Here is a 24,585-nt window from a genome sequence, read left to right as displayed (position 1 = left end):
TAGAATAGATTTGACCAGGAAGAGTAGCTTTGGAGTATAAGGAGCACAAGTGCTGCACTTAACTACAATTCATGAAAGTAATTGCCTTTTTGTGATTATGTGGTTACTTCATGGAAATGTAGGACCAATTGTTTTGTCCTCTGATTCAATCAGTAAAGCTTTTTGAGGGCCTGGCATCTTAATAGCCAGGAAATCTGGAAAATGAAGCCATGCAGTTAAGATACTTGCTGAATTCCTTTCCACAAAAAAAGCACTTGTTAATGTTCTCTAACTGCATCATGAATTGAATACTTGCACTTATGCCTTGTTTAGCTATTTTCTTCATTTCAATGGGAAATAATGTTTTATAAAATGCTCTCTTCCTCTAATTAGATGCAAAATCATTTCCAGCTATTTCTGAGCTTACCAGTTAATCACAAAAAGTTGTAAGTTAAGTGCTACACCTGTGTTCCTTGTTCTCCAAAGCTTATCTTCCCTAATCAAACCTATTCTAATGCATGCATTGCCTTTATTCACAGAAGGAAAGCTGTCCCTCCACTAATACCATTGGGAGGGGAGGAATATCGGCACTGTGCTAAACAACTAAAACTGAATATATTGATTTCTGCAGACATCTCCAATGGAGTGCAAGCTTGATAATTCTTTTAATAAACTCCAGTTCAGGACATCACATTTTCAATTAACCATGCATCTACTGAGGGAAGCGTGTAGTTTTACTGAAAATCTGCATTCTTAGGTACTTAGTGGGCTCAAGTTATTTTCCTTTAATGCCTCCTGTAGTCCAAGCAGAAAATCTTAATAATTGAATACAGTAGTACAATTCCTATTGTAGAATGTAATTTCAAAACCCTAAGAAAAAAATTTGCCTTTCTCCTGTGCGCTGCTTGGGGAATCCAAGCATGGGTTAACTTTGTCCATTAGCCTAGAGACTGAGTTATGTAATTGTTGACCACGCCTCCTCTGGCTGGGATAGTTCCGTTTTTTAACTCAGTCCAGCCTAAAGAGATAAATTTTTGCTCTAGGGTAATCATTAACTCTTTCCTTCCTTTGGATTCCTGTTACTATTAGACTGATTGTTTGTGGATTGGCCAACCACAAGACCAGGTTGATACACTAAGTTAGCCTCGGTTCCTTTCAGCTTGGCAAAGTTCCCTTTAAAGCTTGCGAAACTTCGGCTGGAGACAATGAAGCCACACGAATTTGATCGCTTCACTGCCGCAGAGCAGACTTGATTTGCTGCTCTCTGCCTTGATTGTGCTGCGGTCGGGGGTCGGTTCGCCGCTCTCACATCGGTGGAGATGGGCATGATCCACTTTCGTAGCACGATCTGTCCCACATTATTTCGCCGTCTAGCCCCTTAGCGCTGTTTCCCCTGTTGCTGTTTCACCAGGTCAGTGGAGGATCACCGGGGGGGGGGCTCTAACGGCAAGCAGCGGTCATTTTGCAGCCGCATTTGAATTTTGCACCATCCCTCTTGCTGCGGTGGCCATTTTAACGGGCGAAAGGCGACCGGAAGGGGCGCATCTAACACTTTGCGCCCAAATTGCCTGAGCGTTGAGGAAGTCAGTTCGCCATACTACTGCTCCAGCACACGCGGCTCTCTTGCCATTCTCAGCAGCCTGACTTAGCTCCGTTACAGCTTCTATCAGTGCACTCACCCTGATATTGGGATGTAAGCTGAGCCTTTCAACTCCCCCCCTTTTATATTCCAATGGCGGATCGTTCTGTTTCAGGAGGCAGCGCTGGGGCCTCTATTCCTCCCCCGCTGCACTCTGATGCCACCGGGGCTAGCACTAGGGTGGGCAGAGCCACCACTAGAGCAGCTAGTCAAAGGACTCACGCTTCATCTGTGGCTCCCGACAGGGCCACTAAGCACAAGGATCAGGAGTAAATCGGCCAAGACACCTGTGGCCACTAGCGGGTCACCACCCACCCTTTTGGCTGAAGGTCCTTCTCCCAGTTCTTCCCTTCATTTGGCAGGGATCCAAGGTTGGTCTCCTGACCTCCCCCCCCCCTGCGCCTACCACTTGAGGAAGGGGAATTGGGACCCCAATCCCCCTCTAATCCAGGAGAGGTCAGCCCAGGTGACAGCACCCAGGTGCTCAGGCCCCACAACTACTTTTACCCCCACGGCTGCAGGATTAAGGTCTGAGGAAGGCTCTGAGTTCAGCCTTCCCCCCGAGTTTAAAGATATGATATCAGCAGCCATCTCACAGGGCGTGGATGCAGAATTGCACTGCAGGGCCCAGAGGCCTAGGATTGCAAACTTATCCAGGGATCCCTCTATTTCTCAGGCTGAACACCCCCCCCCCCCATCACAGTTACCTTCAGTCTACAGCGAAGGTTCAGTCCTGGGTGAAGGGGAAGAGGTAGCAGATCAAGAAACTCCGGATGACGGCCTAATGCAGGACAAACTGGCCTTTTCCGGATTATTCCGGCCTGCTTTATTTAAATCCCTATTGTACAAGGCCAAAGCGACAACCAACATGGGGGGCGCTACCACCCCACCACTGTGGGGTTTGACTCCATGGAGTTTCTGTTTGCGGAACAGGTAGAGGAACAAGATGTCATACCCTTTCTGAAACTGTTCCTGGAAGTTGTCCAGAAGCAATGGACACAACCTACTGCTGTCCCTCCACCTAGTAAGCATGACAGGAAGCTCTATTCCTTCACACCGGAACTAGATGGGATTCTTTAATTCCCTACAGTAGATCCCCCAATGGCAGCCTTGGTCTCCCCAGCCCTGATTCTGTCTGAAATTTCAGAAGGCCTTAAAGCTGAGGACCGTAAGGCTGAACTGATCCATAAAACGCACCAGGTGGCTGCCTGGGTGTTGCGAGCCACCACAATGGCTTCATTCTTCAACAGGACCTCATTGGTTTGGCTCAAGCAGTTACAGGCCAGGCTCGCCCCTGATGATATGCGTCTCCACCAGGATGTCAACAAACTGGTGGCGACATTGGAGTTTTCCTCGGATGCTACCCTCAATGAGGCCAAATTCACACCTAGAGTGGTAGTATTCAATGTTGCATCCCAACGCCTCCTTTGGCTCCGTCATTGGCAGGCAGACCTACGTTCCAAATAGTGTCTAACTTCCACCTCCTTTAAGGGTAGCTCTCTTTTTGGTGCCGCGTTAGACCCTATCCGAATCGAGACAAGAGATAAGCGCAAAATTTTCCCGTCGGTCACCAGATACACAGACAGGAGACAACAGCCCTATAATAGAAGGCAGTCCTTTCGGACTGGGGATTCTGGGTCCCTAGTTCCCTATACTTCCCAGTACAACAAGTCTTACACACAGTCACAGGATAGGGTCCAGGACCAATCCGGTGCCAAGGATAGGGGACAACAGAACCAGCAGCAGTCTCGGGCTTGGCGGCCATTTTGTGGCGCCAACAATTGGTCCTTTCGTAGGTACTTGTGACTCACAAGGGATCAGCTCTATTGGGCATTTAACACCCTTCACTCACCAATGGACAGAAACCACCTCAGACGCCTGGACCATCCAGACCATGAGGCTGGGCCTCACTCTAGAATTTTTCTTCATCTCCTGAGGCATGTCATCAGGTGCCCTGTACCCAGGTGTCAGATAAAGAGACACCTAATGGACGCAGAAATCCAACATCTATTATCAATCAGCGCCATAGAAGTGGTACCACAAGGACAAGAAAGGCTAGGTTTTTACTCTATTCTATTTCTAGTCTCCAAAAGCTTGGGAGGATGGCGAGCCATTCTAGATTTGAAACGGCTCAACTTATATCTCAAATATCAGAGGTTCAAGATGCAGTCACTCAATAACATCTTAACTTGCATCAGTCAGGACGACCTGCTGACCTCCATCGACATCAAGGAGGCATATCTCCATATGCCAATACATCCAGCACATCGAAGGTTCTTACAAATCCAGTTTGCGGATGCCACTTCCAGTACCTGGCCCTGCCATTCGGCCCTTCATCGGCCACACAAACCTCCACAAAATTGGATCCTGTCGTCATCCCGGGACCAGGCACATCAAGACCTACAAGTCACAATTGACACAAGGTGTCTTTATCTCAAGAGAGACATCAAAGTCTGCAGACCCTGGTAAGTCAAGTACTACTACAGAGGTCGTTACCACTAGCAGTTCTTTCCCAACTTCTTGGGAAAATGGTGTCATGTATAGACATTGTTCCCTGGGCACACTTCCACGCGCGGCCGTTCCAATGGTTCCTCCTCCCCTTCCAGAGGGCCCACACCAGTCACTCGCAGACCAGAGTAACAGTGCCACCCAAGGTGCTACGGTCGCTCCAATGGTGGACATCCTCCAAGCTACTCAAAGGTGCCTCTTCAAGGAGCCAGACTGCATCGTAGTGACGAGGGATGCAAGCCTATTCGGATGAGGAGCCCATGCCTTGGACTGAGTAGCACAGGTTATCTGGAGTGCCCAGGAATTACTAAACAGCATCAACTGGTTAGAGCTGTGGGCCATTCGCCTGGTTCTCCACAAATTTCAGGACTTGGTGTTGGCCAGCCACATGTTGGTCCTCACCGACAACGTAACCTCCAAAACCCACGTGAACCGCCAGGGAGGCACGCGGTCCAAGTCATTGATGCTGGAAGCAGAGACGCTCCACCATTGAGCTGTTATCAATCCGGGCAGAACACATATCGGGCACAGCCAACATACAGGCAGATTGGCTGAGCAGGGCCACAGTGGATCAGGCGGAATGGCACCTCCACCCGGCCCTGTTCCAGGAACTGTCTCACAGATTTGGCTAGCCCGAGGTGGACTTCTTTGAGCAGCCTCAGAACACACATCTGCTGAGGTTCTTTACCTGATTCTAGGCACAGAGGGCGGAGGACACCGATGTCTTTGCAACCCTTGGCCAGAGGGTCTTCTTTATGCCTTTACACCTCTCCCACTCATCCCACACATCATCCAGAAGATTCTGACGGAGCAGGTGGACGTTCTGCTGGTCGCACCGATGTGGCCCCGGCATCCCTGGTATGCCGACCTCATCCATCTCTTTGTATCATGCCCATGGAGAATCCCGGACAATCAGATATCTCTCTCACAGGGGGTTCTCACTCATCCGAACCCCCAGCTGTTGCAGTTAGCCATGTGGCATGTGAGCGGGCTATCTTAATCCGGCAACACGTTTATGACAAAGTAATTGACACAATCCAAGCAGCACGGTGCCCATCCACAACACGCATCTATGAGGCCACTTGGCAGGACTTCTGCAGGTGGGGCCGTGCGACTGGCGTTGATCCAATCAAGGCATCCATACAACAGATACTAGATTTTTTGCAGATGGGCATGGACAAGGGACTCTCACACCCAACACTCTCTGCTACCAAATTGCAGCTCTATCGAAGGTTGTTGGGGGAGGAAAAGGCCGCTCCTTGGCTTAAAATCCAAGGGTTCAGTCTTTCCTAAAGGATGCCTCAAACCTCAGACCGCTAGTGGTCCATCGTTACACCACATGGGACTTATCCCTAGTGCTTAGGGCTTTCACTGTGGAACCATTCGAACCCACCCTCTCGATCAGCACTAGATTGTTTTTTTTGGTAGCTATTACATCAGCTAGGAGGGTGTCGGAGCTGACAGTGCTGTCTGTCTGCGAGGACCTCTGTATCTTCCATCCGAACAGAGTCATCCTGCGGTTCCTAAAATTAATTCATGGTTCCACAGGGTGCAGGAACTTATCCTTCCGGACTTCTGTCCGCAGCCCTCACATCCACGAGAGCGACAGTGGCATCACCGCAATGTTCGCAGGATGCTCCATCACTATGTGAAACATACTGCGTCCTTCAGAAGGTCAGAGGCACTTTTCGTGTCCTTTCAGCCAGCGTCTATGGGACATAAGGTGTCCTCGAATACTATCGGACGCTGGTTGAAAGCGTGTATTGCCCTCGTTTACAATAGTCAAGCCAGACCGGTTCCCAGATGCATCGCCCCTCCCCCACTCCACTAGGAGTGTGGCCACCACAGAAGCTTGGTAGACGCAGGCCTTGGTGGAGGACATTTGCAGGACAGCAATTTGGTCATCACCGTCGCCCTTTGTCAGACATTATGAAGTGGACACATATGCCTCGGCAGAGGCATCCTTTGGGCGGCGAGTCTTGCAGAGGGTTCTATCACCACCTAGGGCCCTGACCAGCCTAGCTCCCACCCTTGAGACTCATTGCTTTGGCATGTCACATGCTTGGATTCACGAAGCAGTGCACAGGAGAAGGACCTTGACTTACCTGCACGGTCTTTCTATGTGCGCTGCGAGGGGAATCCAAACCCGCCCTCGGCTTCAGCTGGTCTGGGCACTGGACATATCGTTCTAGTTACTTGATTAATCATCTTCGCATTCTGAACCGGTTCTTTACCTATCTTGGATCAGTTGATTCTTCGTACAAAACTGAACTATCCCAGTCAGAGGAGGCGTGGTCAACAATTACATAACTCAGTCTCTAGGCTAATGGACAAAGTTAACCCATGCTTGGATTCCCCTCGCAGCGCACATAGAAGGACCGTTCAAGTAAGTCAACGGTTGTTCTTTTCTTGCTCCAGTTCTGGACAGTAGACGGGAAGAAATAGTGAGAAAGGCCATTCAGGGGTCCTTTCAAAAGGAATTTGTTCCAATGCCCGTTTTCCAGAAGCACAAATACCAGGTGGGGAGGTTTACTCAGAAAGTCAATGCACAATTATCTATATTTATAAAATGCCAGACAACATTACCAAATCATAGAATAGATAATATTACTTTGTGTTGGTTTACACTCTGTTTTACAAAAAATCAAATATTCAATTTAGGTAGATTTTAGAGACCATTAAAAAGCAAATGTTATCAAACTAAAATCCTGATAATATTTACAGTCAAGCTAAAATATAAATGTTGGAACAATGAAAGATAAGCATCAGATTGGAAGGCAGAAAATCTAGAGCAAAGGCTCATGCAGGTACATAACAGGCAGCTCTGGAGATATATAATTTTGTCACATGGCAGCAGTGAGATAACAACTCCACAGCTTTGAAAAAATAATGTATCACCTGCAAAAGGTTATTCAGAAAGCCTATTTAGGGCCAAACTCCAAACTATATTTTGCTTTCTCTTCCACTGATGAATCTTTCACTTTTGAAAAAACACAGATCTGAGCATGATGTTATCTGGCCTGGACCTTTGGTGTGGCCCCTTCCTCTCCACCCAGCATGGATCATCCAAATGACATTCCAGGGCTCTCTATCAGTTAGACCAAAGTGTTTATTGGAAAGCAGTCAAGTGTCGAAAGAACTGTCAGAGTTTCCACTGGGGGGGGGGGAGTGGAGAGCGTGGGGGGCGGGGTGGAAAGGGATGGCTGCAGAGTTTCAACCAACACTCCAGTCTCCTGGACTGTGCTATTTAAAGGCTCTCAAATCACTAAGAAAAATCTCAGCAGCATTGAATGTACCTTATGGAGAAACCAGATGTCCAATTCCTTTGTCTAACAAGCTTTTTCAAAATTATGGATGCGTTGTTGGAAACCAATTTTTGGTTATTTATTCTTTATAAAATGTGAATTCTACTCTCCCCTTGTTTTTACAATAATCATGTGCAATATGGAAAGTTCAGAGATATCAATACACAAAGCTATGTATTTTTACTTTCTGGATTAATACCTTTTCTGATCATAGCCATTATGATTTTCAAACCATAATTTATACTATTCTATTCTATTCTATTCTATTCTATTCTATTCTATACTATACTATACTATACTATACTATACTATACTATACTATACTATACTATACTATACTAGTGTTAGTCAATTGTTTTTTATTTGATAAATTTTATTTATTGGATGATTTGTGATTCAAATTCAATCATAAATTCTTGACCAAGTAGGAAATTAATCTAAGTCCATCTTCATTCTATGAAAGCTAATAATTAAATTAAAAACCTGACCTAACAAAGCACATTTTTGCAACATATTTTATCCAATCTCAATGATACTCCTTTGCCTTGAAATTTTTCTTGTTGAATCTCATGTCTAAAGTCCTAAAGTTGGTAAAGCTAATATCTTTTAAACCTCAAATTATTTTCAGAGATTTAGCATTGCAATTACAAAACATACACTATTACTTTATGTTTTTGCAACATTTAAGACATATTTCAGAAGTTCCCTTAAGCCAGATGAACATTCTACACTGGTCCTGCTTCTTATAAACAGATTTAAAAAACATAACACATAAGGCAATGTCCATTATCACATCAACTTCTGTTTCAAATATTGGAAGAAAGCCCTCAAAGCTATAGAGAACTACTCTTCAGGTGTATTAAAAGCCTGTATTTGAACTTGAATGCTGGACATCCATGTGAGATCATGTCAATAAAAGAAAAAAATGTGTTAAATTAGAAAAGAACAAGACAGTCAAATTATCAGTATTAATTTTAAGAATAGCTAGCAGAGAGCAACTCAGTATTACATTGGAAAGCAACCAGAGATTAATTTATTAATAACTTTAGGATGAACTAATGGCATATTATGGTTTATTAGTGAACCTAATCAATGAAATTGGGTCAAAGGTTAACCTGTTGTCATATGATTCCAAAAGATTGATAGCCAGTGGCAACCAACATTCCCACACTGGCCCTCAATAATGCCTTATTAGGAATAACAAATAAATGTTCTAAGGGAAGCAGAGCTTGTTAATGATGGTCGGCCTATAAACTATTGTTGAGGGCATGATGTCATAGCTGCAAAGTCTGGAAGCCAAGATATCTGCTGCTTACCCTGCAGACAACCATACATCTGGTTGTCAGAGTTTTCCCTGATCTCTCTCTTTTTCTTGGCTTCAGGAAGAGAGATTAGGTGTGGGGGAACAAAGTCAAACCTGGTGTGGCTCTGTTTATGGAAAGAAACAAGTCTGCTCCACAGGTGGAAAGTAGAAGAGCATCCCAAACAGAATTCTACAGCAGAAGTTGGCAATGGTCTGAATTAGATGATCTTTAACAATCCCCTCTATCTCTCCAGTTATGAGATAGATACGGAGATGAGTTGCTCCCGGTTCATCCTGGATCAGCTGAACCAGTAGGGGCGGTGGCGGGAGGCTCCGCCGACCCACCTGGACGCTTCTGCGCATGTGCAAGAGCTTCTGCACATGCGCAAAAGTGTCACACGCATGCACAAGTACGAGCAAACCAATAGCATTGGGATTTGAAACCCACCTCTGGATAGATGCATATTGGCAGTGGCACAGAGGTACATCTGTCTGGTTTGAAGGTCTCATGTTTAGTTCCTGGCATATTTCCTACAAAGATCTTTTCTACAGAGCCAAAAGGGGAAAGAAAAAGAATCCAATTCTGAGAAACGAAAAATCCCTAGCCTTCCTCTTGGGAGACATTTCCAGGTCCCTTCTAAATGTAAGAACCTCAGAATCAAAAATAACAAGGAAGAATGAGGAAGGTTAATGATACATGTTTCTAACACATCTTCTTTTTAAAAATTCTAATCTATTCTCTTTTATTGGAGATTCCTATAACATTTAGTTATAATGTTAGTCAGAGTTCTATCTACTTTTTAAAATGAGGTTAGACATCATCCCTTCCAGCTGCCTCTAAGGCATGAAAAAGTATCTGCTTCCTAGAGAGGAAAGGAAATGGGGCATTGTTGTCCTCTTGCTGGGAAGACCACTGGCAGGCCAGAGTAACAGCCCTGTCACTTTAACAGTTGAATATTTCCAGGCTGAGCTAAAGGAAAAGCCCACCCTCTTTCTCTCCATGCCACTGTCCCAGCTAGAGCTGAAGTATGCAGGAAGAGAACAAAAGATGCCAGACAGACTCAAAACCCAGCTTTAGGTAAAGCAGGTGCCAGCATCCAGGTGACAAGATATAATGGAGAGCTGAGGTCCTTGAGCAAGGCAGAAGAAGACATCACATCAGAGCTGAAATACAGGTAAGAGGGAGAAAAATTGTATCGGCTTTCCAAAAATAGACCTCTGAAAATTCTACTGCTCTATGGATATTTTATTTAGAAAAGTGGGATAGGGAGAAAAGCAATGTATACCGTATACCTTTACAGTATGATGGTTCCAGGTCTTTTCTTAGAGTAAAGATAATCAGAAGTAAGTATTTCATAGAAAGGAGCTGAAAAAGCCTTCAATCCTAGTGAGGAACTCTCCACATTATTCCCAATTAATTTTATGCAAATATTCAATGATTTCTATTCTTAGAGGTTGACTCAGCCTTCCATCCTTCCGAGGTGGGTAAAATAAGGACCTAAATTGTTGGGGGCAAGAAGCTGACTCTGTAAACCGTTTAGAGAGTGCTGTAAAGCACCATGAAGAGGTATATAGGTTTAAGTGCTACCGCTATTCTAGAAACTTTACAGGCAAAGTAGGGAGAAACAACCTTTTTTTATTGGATCGCAGTAAGCATTAGTAGAAAATCAACTAAGTAAAGGAATAGAATCATAGATCATCAGGCTGGAAGGGATCTTGGAGGTCCTTATTCTATTCCGGACAAATGGTTGTCCAATCTTTTCTTGCAACCCTCCAGCGATGGAGCACTCATACCTTCAGGAAGCAAACTGTTCCATTGATTAATTGTTCTCACTGTCAAGAAATTTCTTCTTAGATGCAGGTTGGATCATCCTCTGACAAACTTCCACCCATTGATTCTTGTCCTGTCCTTTGGAAAATAATTGATCCTCTCTTCAAGTATTAGAAGATGACTATGATGTCACTATAAACCTTCTCTTTCTAAGACTAAACATACCCAGTCCCTTAACTGTTTAAAACCCTAAAAAAATTAGCAAAAATTATTTGTACTGCAAAATTAAGAATCATTCTTGGTATAATTGTCAGCATTACCAAAAGTAGACATTTACATTTTATTAAAAAGATTTCCCTGTCTGTTTTAAATACACAAATATTCTTTTTCTTTCCTAAACATTTATGCAGCAACTTTTTAACTACATTGAAATTATGTTTGTTTGTATATGTGTGGCTATTTGTGAAAATAAAATCATAGGTAAATAAATGAGAAATGACCGCACATTTTATAAATTAATTATAATGGGCATAGAGTTATTAATCAATGAATTTGGACTATGAATGAAGGCTTTGGGCTACTGAGTAGTCTGATAAATTTATAAATGTGTAAGTGCTGACATATTCCTCTATAATATGAAATAATGTAGTTTAGTATACAAAAGTTACTCTGGGCTAGAAAAAAAGTATATGTGTTATATTCTGTAATATATTCTAATTTAACCCACATACAAATCTTTGGTATTGAATTATCCTATCAGAATAATTCAAAATAAAAAAACAACAATGAGCATGCCATCCACATAGCGGGAGATAAAAATCTGAGCAATTTTTATTATTCTTTTATTGCTCCAGCCTATCAGAAGTGGACCATTCCTTGAACCTATATGAAAAGGAGAATTCAAAATAAACTACTTCCTCACAAAATTCATAGTATATTTGTGGTAAACAATCTCCCATGAAATCCTGATGGCTACAGGTTGTCTTACAAACATTCATTTAGCAACCATTCAAAGCTAAAACTGAACTGAAAATGTGACATACATCCAGTCCTTGAACTTAAAACTATTGCAATACCCCCAAGATCATGTGACTAGAATTCAGGCTCTGGGCAAATGGCGTGTATTTTATGATGGCATCTCAGGGACATGTGATCGCCATCTGTGACCATCTCAGTCAACTTCAGACAAGCAAAGTCAATGGGGGAAGACTGATTCATTCAACAACCATGAATTTAGAATTGCAGTGATCTGCTCAACAATAGTGGCTAAAGAGGTCATAACATTGGGCACGACTCATTTAACAATTTCCTTGCTTAGCAATGGAAAATTTGGTGCCAATTCTAGTTGTAAGTCAAGGACTACTTGTACAACCACACAAACCCTCTCATGGTTCCAGAATGTTCTCACAACTTAGATTCTGTAGGTTTTGCATCTTTCTTCCTAACTTTTTTGCTGCAGAGAGTTCTTTTGCGGAAAGCAGGACTGGTTAGCATGGGTTAGATATTTTGATCTAACCAGTGGTAGATAATTGTGTTTTTTTTTAATTGAGACTTTTCTCATGCTCTTATGAAAAAGGATGAAAACTTCCCGCCAGAGCCATTCCTAGAAAATAGAATATAAAAACGGTGGAAAATTATAACCCAGTGTTGGAAATGTGCATTCCTGTCCAGATCTTCAAACATCTCTGAAGTGAAAGAGAACAACGTGGGAGGCTTGGAGAGGTGGGGGAAAGCAACCTCAACCATTTGTCTTCTAATAAAATGTCTATAGAAAGTTGTTTTGGGAGTGTCCCTATTCTCAAAATTCTAATTATGTCCACTAACCCCCAAAAGTTGTGAACCCTTTGCTCTAAAATCATGCCTTTTGAAGTGTAAAAGTATACTTGGCTTTTTCTTTTAGTTCCAAAGATGAGCTTCATTCTCTTACTGAACATTTAGCCCACATTGATGTCTGTTTCTAGGCATTGATTTTCTCCAGGGACTGCTCCTGTCCCTACAATGCCCAGTGGAAATTCTTGTCTCAGCCTAATGAAGCAATCTCTCCCCAAAGTAATTTATCCACTTAGCTAACTGGGATTGGGATAAACTGCAAGATAGCAGTTGAAATTCCTTCTTTCCATATAAATTAACAACAGACCAAAAAAATCCATCCCTGCCTTGATGTTGCCAAGCGTTTCATGTTCCTTTCAAAGCAAAATGATTTCCGCTGGAATAGTTGAGATGAGAATGGAGAGAGTGATTCACACTGATCTTTGGTACTATAGATATTTTGTTCATCCATAGTGTAGCTAATTTGTTCATTCAATCCCACTTTCTTGAATGCATGTGGATTCTTGGACCACATATGCTACATGGGGATGCTCTTGAGGACGACTCAGAAGCTTGTTGTTAGTTGTGAAGTCATGTCTGACCCATTGCAACCCCATGAACAATGTTCCTCCAGGCCTTCCTGTCCTCTACCATCCTCTGGAGTCTATTTAAGCTCAGAAGCTACAGTTGGTCCAAAATACACCTATGCCTTAATATGTCGGTGTAAACCTATGTTTTGTTAGCTGCACTGGTTGCCAATAAGCTTCTTGAGGCAATTTGAAGTACTGGTTATTTGTAAACCTGTAAAGCCCATCTGGTATAGGTCTGCATACTTTAGGGAACATGTGTCTCCCATCGCAAAGGTGCTTTTTCAAAAGACAAATGGACTTCCTTGGTTATTTTCTTTGAAATATTTCAATTCCCCTCCCATCCTTCTGAATAAATGTCTTGGATAAGAAGCAAAATATTTTCAAGGGGGAAAAAATCAAAGAAGTCCAGTTGCCTTTTGGAAAAGCACCTTTGGGCAACCATGATTTGGATGATTGAGAGCCTCCATAGACATGTATCTCCCACAGTTTCCAACATCCTAATCTGTTCAGACAGAGCCAGGTGCTCTAGATCCCATCCGTTAAGTAACATCATCTGACGGGATCTGGGAAGTATGATTTCACTGCTATAGGGCCTGCCTGTAGGAACAGCTTCCCTCCTATTCCAATGGTTCCAGTCTCACTCTCCTTCTAAAATACTTTGAAGATCTTTCTTTTCCCCAAAACCTTCGGATACAGTGACTACACAATTCCCTTAGGATGGTGTGTAGAAGCGAGATTGGTGGTGGTGGTAATCACTTTAGGATTAACCAGGTTTTTGGATTTTTATATATATATATATATATATATATATACTTGCTTCTTATTGCTTGATGTCCAGAGTTGCTTGGAGTTCAGCAACTCTAAAAATATGCTATGTAAATATAAATAAATATTCAGTAAATAAATATGCAGTATTGTAGTGCCTTTAAGTTGGTTTAGATGCACAGCTGTGAGCAATAAAATTCATGTGGAATTTTATTGCATGGCTGGGAATGTCAGTTGGTCTTACCTGAACTGCATGTCTCCAGGGTGGTGTGGGAGCAGTCACTGATTGGTATTAACACGGCCCATTTGCCCGGAGACTGAAGTAAATCTGAGGACACTTCCTCTGCTCCTCCTTCTGACTCTCCAGATTAACCGATGGTCCAGTTAACGTAGAACCTGGGAAGGAAGGGACAGCAATCACCCAACTCCCTCCGAGGTCCCTGATTGACCTGAAACTAAACCAACTCAGGCCCTGGCACAGGGCACGCCTGACGGGCGGGAAGTGACTGCTTTCACGCCACCCTCGAGACATGCAGTTCAGGTAAGACCAACTGACAGCCTCCAAGGTGGAGCATGGGAGGAGTCACTGATGGGACATACCAAAGCTAGATGTCCATGGGAGGGATCATTGGACCTGTGTATAGTACCCCCTGCAGGACCGCCTCAGCTGAGGCATACGCATCTAGCCGGTAGTGCCTGATGAAGGGCGATGGCGAGGACCAGGAGGCAGCCCTGCAGATGTCCTCGATGGGCACCTGCGTGGCCCAGGCCGCAGAGGTGGCCACACTCCGGGTGGAGTGTGTGGTGATGCCCACCAGCACTGGCAGCCCCAAAGCCTCATAGGCCTTGGAAATGGCTAACCTTATCCACCTGCTGATGGTAGTCGGAGAGACCTTGGCTCTCCGGACCGAGGGATGGAAGGAAATGAAGAGAGCCTCCGACCACCTGAAGGCAGCTGAGCACTTGAGGTAAATGCGCAGTGTCTTCTTAGGTCCAGGCGGTGCCAGGACCTCTCTCTCTCCGAAGAGGTAGAAGGACAGAAATACGGGAGGATTACCTCCTGGCCCCTATGAAAGGGGGAAATTGACCTTAGGTATGAAGGCTGGATCGAGTCTGAGCATGATCCTGTTTCTGTGGAAAATGCAGAGGTCCGCCCTGGTGGAAAGAGCATTAAGCTCGGACACCCTCCTGGCAGAGATGATCGCCACGAGGAAGACCATCTTGAGGGTTCGGAATTGAAAGCTCACCTCCCTGAGGGGTTCGAAAGGTGCCTCCAGTGACACCTGGAGCACCATGGGAAGGTCCCAAAAGGGGAAACGGTGAACCACCGGGGACCGGAGATTAGCATCCCCTCTGAGGAATCGTTTGATGACTGGGTGCTGGGACAGGGGTTAGGTGCCTACCCCTCCAAGGATGGTGGCCAGGGTGGAGACCTGCCTTCTAAAACTACTGTGAGCTAGGCCTTTCTCCAGACCATTCTGGAGGAATTCCAGCACTTGTGAACTGAGGCCAATGTTGGATCTACCTGCGCAGACCGAAACCAGGCCGTGAAGAAAGTCCAGGTCGCCTCGTAGATGCGGGTGGTGGATTTCCTTCTAGCAGCCTCAATGGTCCCGATGATTCTAGTGGAGAATTGGGCCTCTCTTAGTTGTTCCCGCTCAAGCGCCAGGCGGTCAGATGGAGCCAATCTGGGTCTGGGTGCTCCAGGTTCCCCTGGCGTAGGGCCACCTTCCCCCGAGGGATTCTCCAATGGGGCAGAACCAACATCTCCATTAAGTCCGCGAACCAGGGACACCATGGCCAGAAAGGAGCCACAAGGATTATCTCTGCCCTCTCTAACACTAGCTTCCTCAGAACCCTGTGAAGGAGGGAAAGAAAAGGGAAGTCGTAGAGTAGGCCCAACGGCGATCTGCAGCGCAGGGAGTTGATGTCCTGCGACCTCTGGTTTGGGAACCATGAGATGAACCTTGGAAGCTGGGTGTTCAACAGTGAGATGAAGAGATCCACTGTCGGTTGGCCGAACATCTGGCAAATCTGCTCGAAGATGTGGGGGTGAAGCTGCCACTCTCTGTGGTATACCTTCTCCCTGCTGAGCCAGTCCGCCTGATGATTTTCCACTCCGGAGATATGTTCTGCTTGAATCGACAGGAGGTTCTGTTCCGCCCAGTTTCCCAGACGCACTGCCTCGTTGCATAGCGCTACGGAGTGGGTGCCTCCCTGTTTGTTCACGTAGGCCTTGGCTGCCACGTTGTCCATCAGCACCAGGATGTGTCTTCCGGCGACCATCGTCTTGAACCATCGGAGAGCTAGGTGGATCGCTCCGAGCTCCAGCCAGTTGATGTTCTTCCACAGGTCCATTGGAGTCCATCGGCCCTGCACTAACTGGGACTCTAGGTGAGCCCCCCAACTAAACAGGCTTGCGTCTATTGTTAGGACCAGCCTATCTGGTTCCCTGAACAGGGAACCCCTGGACAGAGCCAGGGATATCCACCAGCAGAGAGAGAGAAGCACCTGGGGGGTCACAAGGACTCTGAAGTTTGCATCGCTTGTCCAGTTCCTCTGGTGTGGGAGTAAGAACCACTGCAGCTCTCTGACATGGAGGTGAGCACTATCCCAAAGCAGGAGATGAACTTGCCGAGTAACCTGGAAAGGAGAGCTATGGGAACAGATCGAATCCTGCAAATCTCTCAACTCAATTCTTCAATACTGCTCCTGTGAGGGGAAGACTTCACACTCCACCGAGTCAATAATGGTCCCCAAATGTTGGAGTCTAGTGGTGGAGACTAGATGGTTTTTCTTGAGGTTGACCGAGAAGCCCAGGGACCAGAAGGTGGAAATGGTGACACTGATATCCCTTTCTGCTCCAGCTGCTGAGGAGGCTAGTACGAGGATATCATCCAGGTAGCAATGTAACCGAATTGGGATTGCACAAAGGTGGGCAGCAGCCACTGCTAGTACCTTGGTAAATGTTCTGGGGTTGAGGCCAATCCAAAGGGAAGGGCCTTGTATTGGTAATGAGCACCCCCATCTGAGAACCTAAGGAACTTATGGTGATCCGGGGCAATCATGATGTGGAGATTAGCTCCGTGAGATCAATTGAGGCTAGGAAATCCCCTTGTCTGATCCCCTCCAGAATGGACTTGAGGGATGCCATCTTAAATTTACGATATGTAATTCTGGAATTTAACAGTTTGAGGTCCAGGATAGCTCTCCACCCACCACCACCCGAGCTCTTGGGAACCAGGAAAAGATTGGAATAAAATCCTGATTTTTTCTCCCCCTCCAGAACTGGCTCAACTGTTTTGATATCCAGCGTGCCAAATGGCTTTGCGCATGAGGGAGTGCTTGACCGGGTTCTTGGAGGCGGGAAAGTTCCAGAACCTATTCGGAAGGCAGGAGCGGAACTCCAACTGAAGCCCAACCCTGACTGTCTGGAGTATCCATGCATCTGTTGTGTTGTAATCCCAGCAGTCCGCAAACAAGGAAAGGCGGCCGCCAATCGAGTGATTCGGTTCCAAATCATTTAGTTCTGTGAAAGGGGCGACCGCCCCCACCTCGAAAGGGCCGCTTGCCCATCTGTTAGAACCTGTATCTGACCCTGGAAAACTGCCTGTCCCCTTGCCTGGGATACCTGGGGGCAGAGTACCTCTGTTGCTGGAAGTCCTGCTCAGGGAATCGAAAGGAAGGCCTCCTAGGGTAAGGCATCGGCCGGTGGTCTGAACCCTTGGACATAGATGGGAAGACCTTGCGCTTGTTCCTGTCTTCAATGAGGATGGGATCCAAGGCCGAACCGAATAGCTTGTCTCCTGTGTAATCAGTACCTGCCAAGTGCCATTTCGCCCGGGACTCCGCTTGCCAGTTGCGTAACCACAGCAACTGTCTGGATGCTACAGAGGAAGACAAGGCTCTGGAAGAATACTTTATCATGTCCAGTGTGGCATCCACCGAGAACTGGGTAGCCGCCATCAACTTCATAATATCCTGAAGTAGTCTCACGTCTGAAGCCGGAGTTCTATCTCGGAGTTGTTCCAGTCACAGCAGGGTGGACCTGTTGAAAAAAGAGGCTGCAGCCGCCGCTCTGATTGCCCAAGATACGGCCTGGAATATCTTACGCATGATGAGATCTGTCTTCTTATCCTCTGCCTTCAGACAGTTGGCTATGTTCCCCCATCACTATCGCTGAGGAAGAGGCCAGACTAACCACCGGAGCATCCACGGATGGAACCTGTAAAGCTTGAGCAAAGGAGGCATTGAGATTGTAGAATCTACTATTGTTGCTCCCTGGAGTGGGGAAAGTACCAGGCTTAGACCATTGAGACCCAAGTATTTCCAGGAAGAGCTCAGGGGTTGGAATCTCCTCCTTTTCAACTTGGGGCCTATGGAAAGGCCCTTTCTTGGGCCCCCCACTCGTGCTAGGAACAGCTGCGGCTTGGTTGGGATCAGGAGAGCTGTCCAGATCTGCTGTGGCCTTGGCCTTGCGCAGCAGAGAACTGAACAAGGCTGGAAGAAATAGGCCCGTGATGGCTGGGACCTCTGGGGCTGAGATTCTTCATCTTCAGAGAACCCAAGATTGTTCTGTACCTCCTCCTCTGAATCTGACCCCTTGCTAGCAGTGGAAGGGGAGAAAGCTCTGAGCTCCCTGGCCCCTGTTGGTTCGGGTTGGTCTGGATGACCTCGAGGGGCACCACGTGAAGACTGTTGTCTATCCTGTTGAAATTGGTGCTGCATGCCCGAGGAAATCCCTTGGGCAATGGCTCTGGCAATAACGTTTTGAAAACTCTCTGAGAGCTCTGGGTAGGCAGGGGAGAGGCTAGGTGGCTCAAATGCCGAATTAGGGTCAGGAAATTCAGGAGCCAAGCGCTGCCTAGGGAAGCTAGTAGTCCTGCGGCCAAAAGGATTTCCCCTTGCCCCTGCGGGGTAAGAGAGCAATAGGGGGGGACAAGGGACTACCCCCCCCAGGAAAGCCATGTGAGGAGACCAGGAGAGCCAGGAGGAGAGCCAGGATGACCAGGTTAGGAGGGCTCTGTGGCAAGCGCAATCTGGACTGGGAAGGGCTGATGCTGTCCCTGATCCGCCTTCCAGCCGCGCTTTGATACGAACCTCCTGCTTGGAACCCTCCTTACTAGAAGACTTGGAGGTGCATTTCCTATGGGTGGGTCTCCCCCTTGTCCCTGGGTTGGCTCCCCGAGAGGGTCCCTCACCTGGATCTGAACCCCTAGGAGAACCGAGGGGGGCCACTCCTCCACTCCTCGTGGAATCCGCCATCGCGCCCTTACTCATGGTTCATAGCCTCTCTCTACCTCTCCTTCTGTTCCTACCAGTCTGTAGCTGCTGCATGGATTCAGTGCTCCTTCAAATTATCCCGCTCCTCAGCTGTGCCACTGATCCGCAGCCTGCAAGAAGACCAGCCCACTGCCGAATAGCTGGGGCCCTCCCCAGATTATCGGCAGAGTACAGGCCCAAAGTTACCCTCCTGGGTACTGGCGATGGCTGCGAGTGCCTGCGGCCTCTGGTATCAGAGTGTCAATCCCTGCGCTCCACATGTGCACCGATGCTTCCAAAATGGCAACCGCCAACCACACGGTCCAAGTTTCTGTTCTGGCTCTGACTGAGCCGCCTCCTTCCGGTCACGCGATCACATCTGCTGATCTGTGGACGGGTAGCAACACCCGGGGCATGCGGCTGGGAGATTACCCCTGTTGCTGCCGCCGCTGCCCAGCAGTTTAAGCTCTCGGCCACGCAGCAAGCAAGCTTGTGCTAATGCCGGTAATACGGCGCCGCTAAAGGAGGTGAGAGGAGTTCTAGAAAATCAAACGCTGAGAAAAGTCTCATACCAATGGAGAGACAGGTAAAATATCTCCTTCTGGGCCAAAGACTGAGGTTAATCTGGAGAGTCAGAAGGAGGAGTAGAGGGAGTGTCCTCAGATTTTCCTCAGTCTCTGGGCAAATGGGCCATGTTAATACCCATCAGTGACTCCTCCCATGCCCCATCTCGGAGGCAGGGGTATTCAGTTTATGTTGCATGTCCTTTGTTTATCTGTGTGACAATTCTGTGAATGAATCTAGACTAAGATAGGCCCAAAATCACATAATCTGCATCATCTCTAAAAGAGGATTTGAACCCAGGCATCTCTTCTCCTAAGCCAGCATGCATTTAACCACTATACCACACTGGCTATTTCAGATAGGTTTGAGGGGTTTTTCCTGAGTCACCACATTTCTAGATATACAGGAGCATTTAGCTTAGCAGAGCCTGACTCTCTTGTGGATTTTACTCAGTTACAACAACAAACCATGGATAACTTTAGGGGTTGCCAATAGGTCATTCCCAATAATGCATTTATTTAATTAAATTTAACTTTACATGCAATCCTAATCTTCTACCAGGATCAAGACCCATCCTCCTCTTTGTAGGCAGAAGGACTCACAACTGAAACAGAAAGATCTCCTGCTATTGCTGAAACATTCATTTTATTCTACACTCCATTATTAGTAGAGTATTACCACAGGTGGTAGATCATTTCAAATTATTCGCTGCTTGTGGTGGTCCATCATTTGACTGCATTTCTCCTCTGTTCCTTCTATTTGTTGTTTAACCATTTGCTTTTAGCAAGACACTAATTCCCTCAGAGAACTTTATTAAAGATGATCTCTCTGTTCTTCTTTCCTTTCTTCTGCAGCAGCCATGGGCGAGTGGGGATTCTTGAGTTCCTTGCTAGATGCAGTGCAGGAGCACTCACCCATGGTTGGACGCTTCTGGCTGGTTGTGATGCTCATCTTCCGTATCCTCATTCTAGCCACAGTGGGCAGTGATGTCTTTGATGATGAGCAGGAGGAATTTGAGTGCAACACTAAGCAGGTGGGATGCAAACAGATTTGTTACGACTTGGCATTCCCCATTTCCCATTACCGCTTCTGGGTTTTCCACATTGTAGTGCTCTCAGCCCCAGCTGTTATGTTTGTCATCTATTCTATGCACCAGACCACCAAGATCAACCGTGGTTTGAAGGAAATTGAAGGGAATCAGGAGGAAGCCAATCAGACAGGGAGGAAAGTTCAGGAACAATTTGAACTCCAGCCTAGTCAACGAACCCGAAATATTCAAACTTTCTACATAGTCAATGTCATAGTAAGAATCTTGGCTGAGATGGGCTTTCTGGTAGGGCAATGGATGTTGTATGGCTTCCAAGTAGGATATCAATACATCTGCAAGCATCGTATGTGTCCTCATCTCATTGATTGCTTTGTATCTCGTCCAACCGAGAAGACTATCTTCATTCAATTCTATTTCATGGTGGGGCTTGTTTCAGCTTTTCTCAGCCTGGCGGAGCTGGCTCACCTTTTGCTCAAGAAGCGGTGCCAGAGACGTCGTGTGATCGCTCCTCCTGCTATTGCATCATATGAACAGCAGGACAATTGGTCCAATCAGAAACAAGAGAAATCACAGCACTTTCTAGCCCCACCTGATGGAGGTACCAAAGGGACATCATCTCAGGATGGGATTCCTAACCATTATGAATCCAAGGCTCATTTTCATCATAAGAACTCCATCAAGAGCAGCCGATCTTCCCGATCTTCTGCCAGAGGTGACTTAACAGTATAAGAGCAGAGAATAATTCCTTATCTCTTTGATTTGTTCCCTGGATGAGCTGGATTCTTCCAGGGCCAGGAATATGAATGGACCTATTTTCAACTAAAGTTGAATAATCTAGATCAAAAATGCAACATTCTGCACTATGGGACTTGGTCATATTTGTGACAATTTCATTATTTACTTTCACATACATATTAAGGATAGGTTGATATGTTTAAAATGCTTAAATTTACTACCATGTAAAATAGATTGATAAGGCTGCTAATATTTTAGAATAGAGGGAGCAAAGAGTGAGATGATTTTCCACTATTTTCCTAAGTAATTGAGCAATTCCCACTTGAATTAGGAATTTATCTGGTTATAAAAGAATATGAGTATCAATGAAAAAAACAAGCAAGGATACTTTTCCTTTTTAAGCAAAAATGCCAGGGCAGAAAAAATTCAGGCTTTTGATTGACTGGTCAGCGGATGTCAGGAGTCCTCCTAGTCAGAAGACTATAAATCAGTAAATGGGTATAAACAGGGATATCAAACTCAAGGCCCGCGGGCCAGATCTGGCCCATGGGATGCTTAAATTTGGCCCGTGGTATTTCCTGCCTGGAAATAGCAAAGGACCAGCTCATAGTGCCTCTGCCAGCCAAAACATTTCCCTGTGCCTCATTTTGGCGAGCAAAGTGCTGCAGTAGGCCATCCAGGCCAAAAATGGGGTGCAAGGGACACGCACATCCCCTGCACCCCATTTTGGCCAGCAGAGTACTGTAGGAGTTGTCTGTCCCATCTCCCCTCAACCCTCCCACGCCCAGAGAGGAGAACTACTATGCTGATCCAGCCCTTGAACAAATCCAGTTTCTTCACCCCTAGTATAAACTATTGTTCAAAAGCAAGACTACCTGGCTTCTACTGACCTATCTCTACTGAGATATACACCACTAATGTGCAAAAGAAACCTGGGATAGATGTGGTGATGGATGTTCTCTCACTGTAGTGTATCCTCCAGAGAAACAAAAACTGCCCATTGGCACTGAGGGACCTTTGCTGAAGAATTTAAATGTAAACTTTTTTAAAATGTGGGTTTCAATGTAAAAAAAACAATAATCATGGGGAGAAGGGTGTAATATGTTGCAGAATAAAGCTTCACTTTAATATCTCAATTTACCAGGATGACTTTGAATCCCACCTAGGATGTATGGACTTTCTTTACATATAAAAGAAGCAAGAAGCTGTTCTGCTTCAAAATATCCCACTTTCCTAGAAAAAAAAAGACATCAGTAAGCCAAGAGCAGAAGTCATTCTGTTAGGTTTAGAAAAGGAAGCAACCTAACTTAATTAATTTTGGGTACACAGATGTTTTATGTTGGGCCTGGCGGACTTCCTCTCCTGGAGTTGAACTGGAGTTCAAGGAGTTGAACTTCTATATTACTGCAGTTGAAGTCCTCCAAGCTTAAAGTTGCCAAGGTTGGAGATCCCTGTTCTATAGCGTTGATTAAAAAAAACATCCTACCTAAGTGATGTATTGAAATATGGAGTTGCCTTTCAGTAATTAAATCACAAGAGACCTTTGAATGCTGTTTTGGGGGCAGTGGCAATCCATTGGGGCAGTGGTCTTCATTTAGTTACCAATCACACTTATGATGGTGATGAAAAAATAACTCACATTTGAGACCTTCAGCAAAAGAACGCTGAAGTAAGTCCAAACTCAATTGCAGTTTCACTTAAATACCCAATTTGCTTAACAACTGTGGTTGTTAAGTCCCAATTGTGGTTACTAAAGAAAGAGCACCTATACATATTATGACCATCAAATCTTTGATGGCTAGTTCTGGGAAAGGATTAAATGCCCACTTTTCATCTTGTTCTCCAGCTGTCACACAGCTCCAGAGCTAAAATAGATTGCACATATAGTGGGAGACAGACAGGGAGAAGGCTGGTTATACTCTGGATCCATCCACAGCATGTCTTTTTGTTTTTTGTTTTTTTGGCTTGTCTTACGTTGAAGACTTTCATTAAAGAACAGTTGCTGGAATTGGGTATGTCTAGTTTAATGAAAAAACTAGGGGTGACATGATAGCAGTGTCCCGATATCTTAGAAGTTGCCACAAAGAAAAGTCAAACTATTCTCCAAAGCACCTGAGAGCAGGACAAGAAGCAATGGGTGGAAACTAATCAAGGAGAGAAGCCACATAGAACTAAGGAGAAATTTCCTGACAGAACAATTAACCAGTGGAACAACTTGCCTCCAGAAGTTGTCAATGCTCCAACACTGGAAGTCTTTAAGAAGAGATTGGACAATCATTTGTCTGAAACGGTGTAGGGTTTTCTGCCTGAGCAGAGAGGTGGACTAAAAGACTTCCAAGGTCCCTTCCAACTCTGTTTCTATTCTATTCTATTCCATTCCATACCATACCATCCTTCTATTCTATTCTATTCTATTCTATTCTATTCTATTCTATTCTATTCTATTCTATTCTATTCTATTTTTTACATCATAGTCCCAACCCTAGAAAGTATCCACCATAGGAACTCCTGAGATCTTGGAAAGAGGTCAGTAGTGGATTGTTCCTCCATCTTACATCAAAGGTATTGCTCTAATCTCATTGAAGGAACTAATAAGTTTCATCATAAATGTATTGCTTTTGTGAGTAATGTAGTCATTTTAATAGCAATCTGTTACATTTTATACTTTAAGCAACTATTCGAAAGATTTTAATTATATCATTATGCCATGTATTATGTCCTACATTTGGGTAGGAAAATGAAAGTGCTGGGGCCTTTGCAGATTTGCTTCTGCTCTCATGACAAATGTACAAGAAATTGTGTTTGTTTTTCAGCCTATATGAGAAGCCAACAGCAGCTTCTATTCCCAGCTCCTTATACTTTCTTTCCACATGATCCTTTTTTTTCTCCCACAAGTCTCAGCGGGAATATTTTCATCTGCTTTTAAAGAGAAGTGCAGTTTGAACCATCTACACAAAGTGTCTACAGTCAAGGAAGCATTTTCCAGATGTCTGTGTGAAAAGTAATACTTTTGAGACCACATCTTCAGGTCAAATTTTGATATCTTCATTACCGAAATTCAGGTAGTGGTAACCAGAGGTGGTTTGCCATTTTTTCCAAGATGCTGATCCAGCCTGAACTAAATTCGTAAGTTCAACAAAATTTAAGTGACTTTAAAACTGGCACCATAATGTTTGTTATTTTTTACTTTTTCATTCTGGATTATATCGTCTTTTTAGTCAATGGTCAGTTTATGGGAATCTGGTGGTTACAATGTATCTTGTGAAGCATTCAACAAAATCTTGTACAATATCCTAGAGAAGAGGAA

The 24,585-nt window shown here is 45.1% G+C and overlaps 1 protein-coding gene across 3 annotated transcripts; it reads left to right on the top strand.

Annotated features, from left to right (window-relative positions):
* The first annotated feature begins 1,185 nt into the window (after positions 1-1,185).
* Positions 1,186-23,285, top strand: GJD3 (gap junction protein delta 3). 3 transcript variants are annotated; one of them, XM_032237696.1, is made up of 3 exons: positions 1,186-1,390; positions 12,082-12,227; positions 20,350-23,285. In XM_032237696.1, exon 3 carries the CDS (start codon positions 20,355-20,357, stop codon positions 21,270-21,272), a length of 918 nt encoding a protein of 305 aa, XP_032093587.1. In that variant the 5' UTR covers positions 1,186-1,390; positions 12,082-12,227; positions 20,350-20,354; the 3' UTR covers positions 21,273-23,285. The 3 variants fall into 3 exon arrangements, with proteins under 3 accessions (XP_032093587.1, XP_032093589.1, XP_032093588.1); XM_032237697.1 differs by lacking the exon at positions 1,186-1,390 and adding an exon at positions 7,780-9,909; XM_032237698.1 differs by lacking the exon at positions 12,082-12,227.
* Positions 23,286-24,585: the final 1,300 nt, after the last annotated feature.

Source organism: Thamnophis elegans, chromosome Z (assembly GCF_009769535.1).
Source record: "Thamnophis elegans isolate rThaEle1 chromosome Z, rThaEle1.pri, whole genome shotgun sequence".
In the NCBI taxonomy this organism is placed as follows: Eukaryota; Metazoa; Chordata; class Lepidosauria; order Squamata; family Colubridae; genus Thamnophis; species Thamnophis elegans.
Note: the sequence above shows the minus strand (reverse complement) of the source record. Positions and strands in the feature narration are given on the sequence as shown.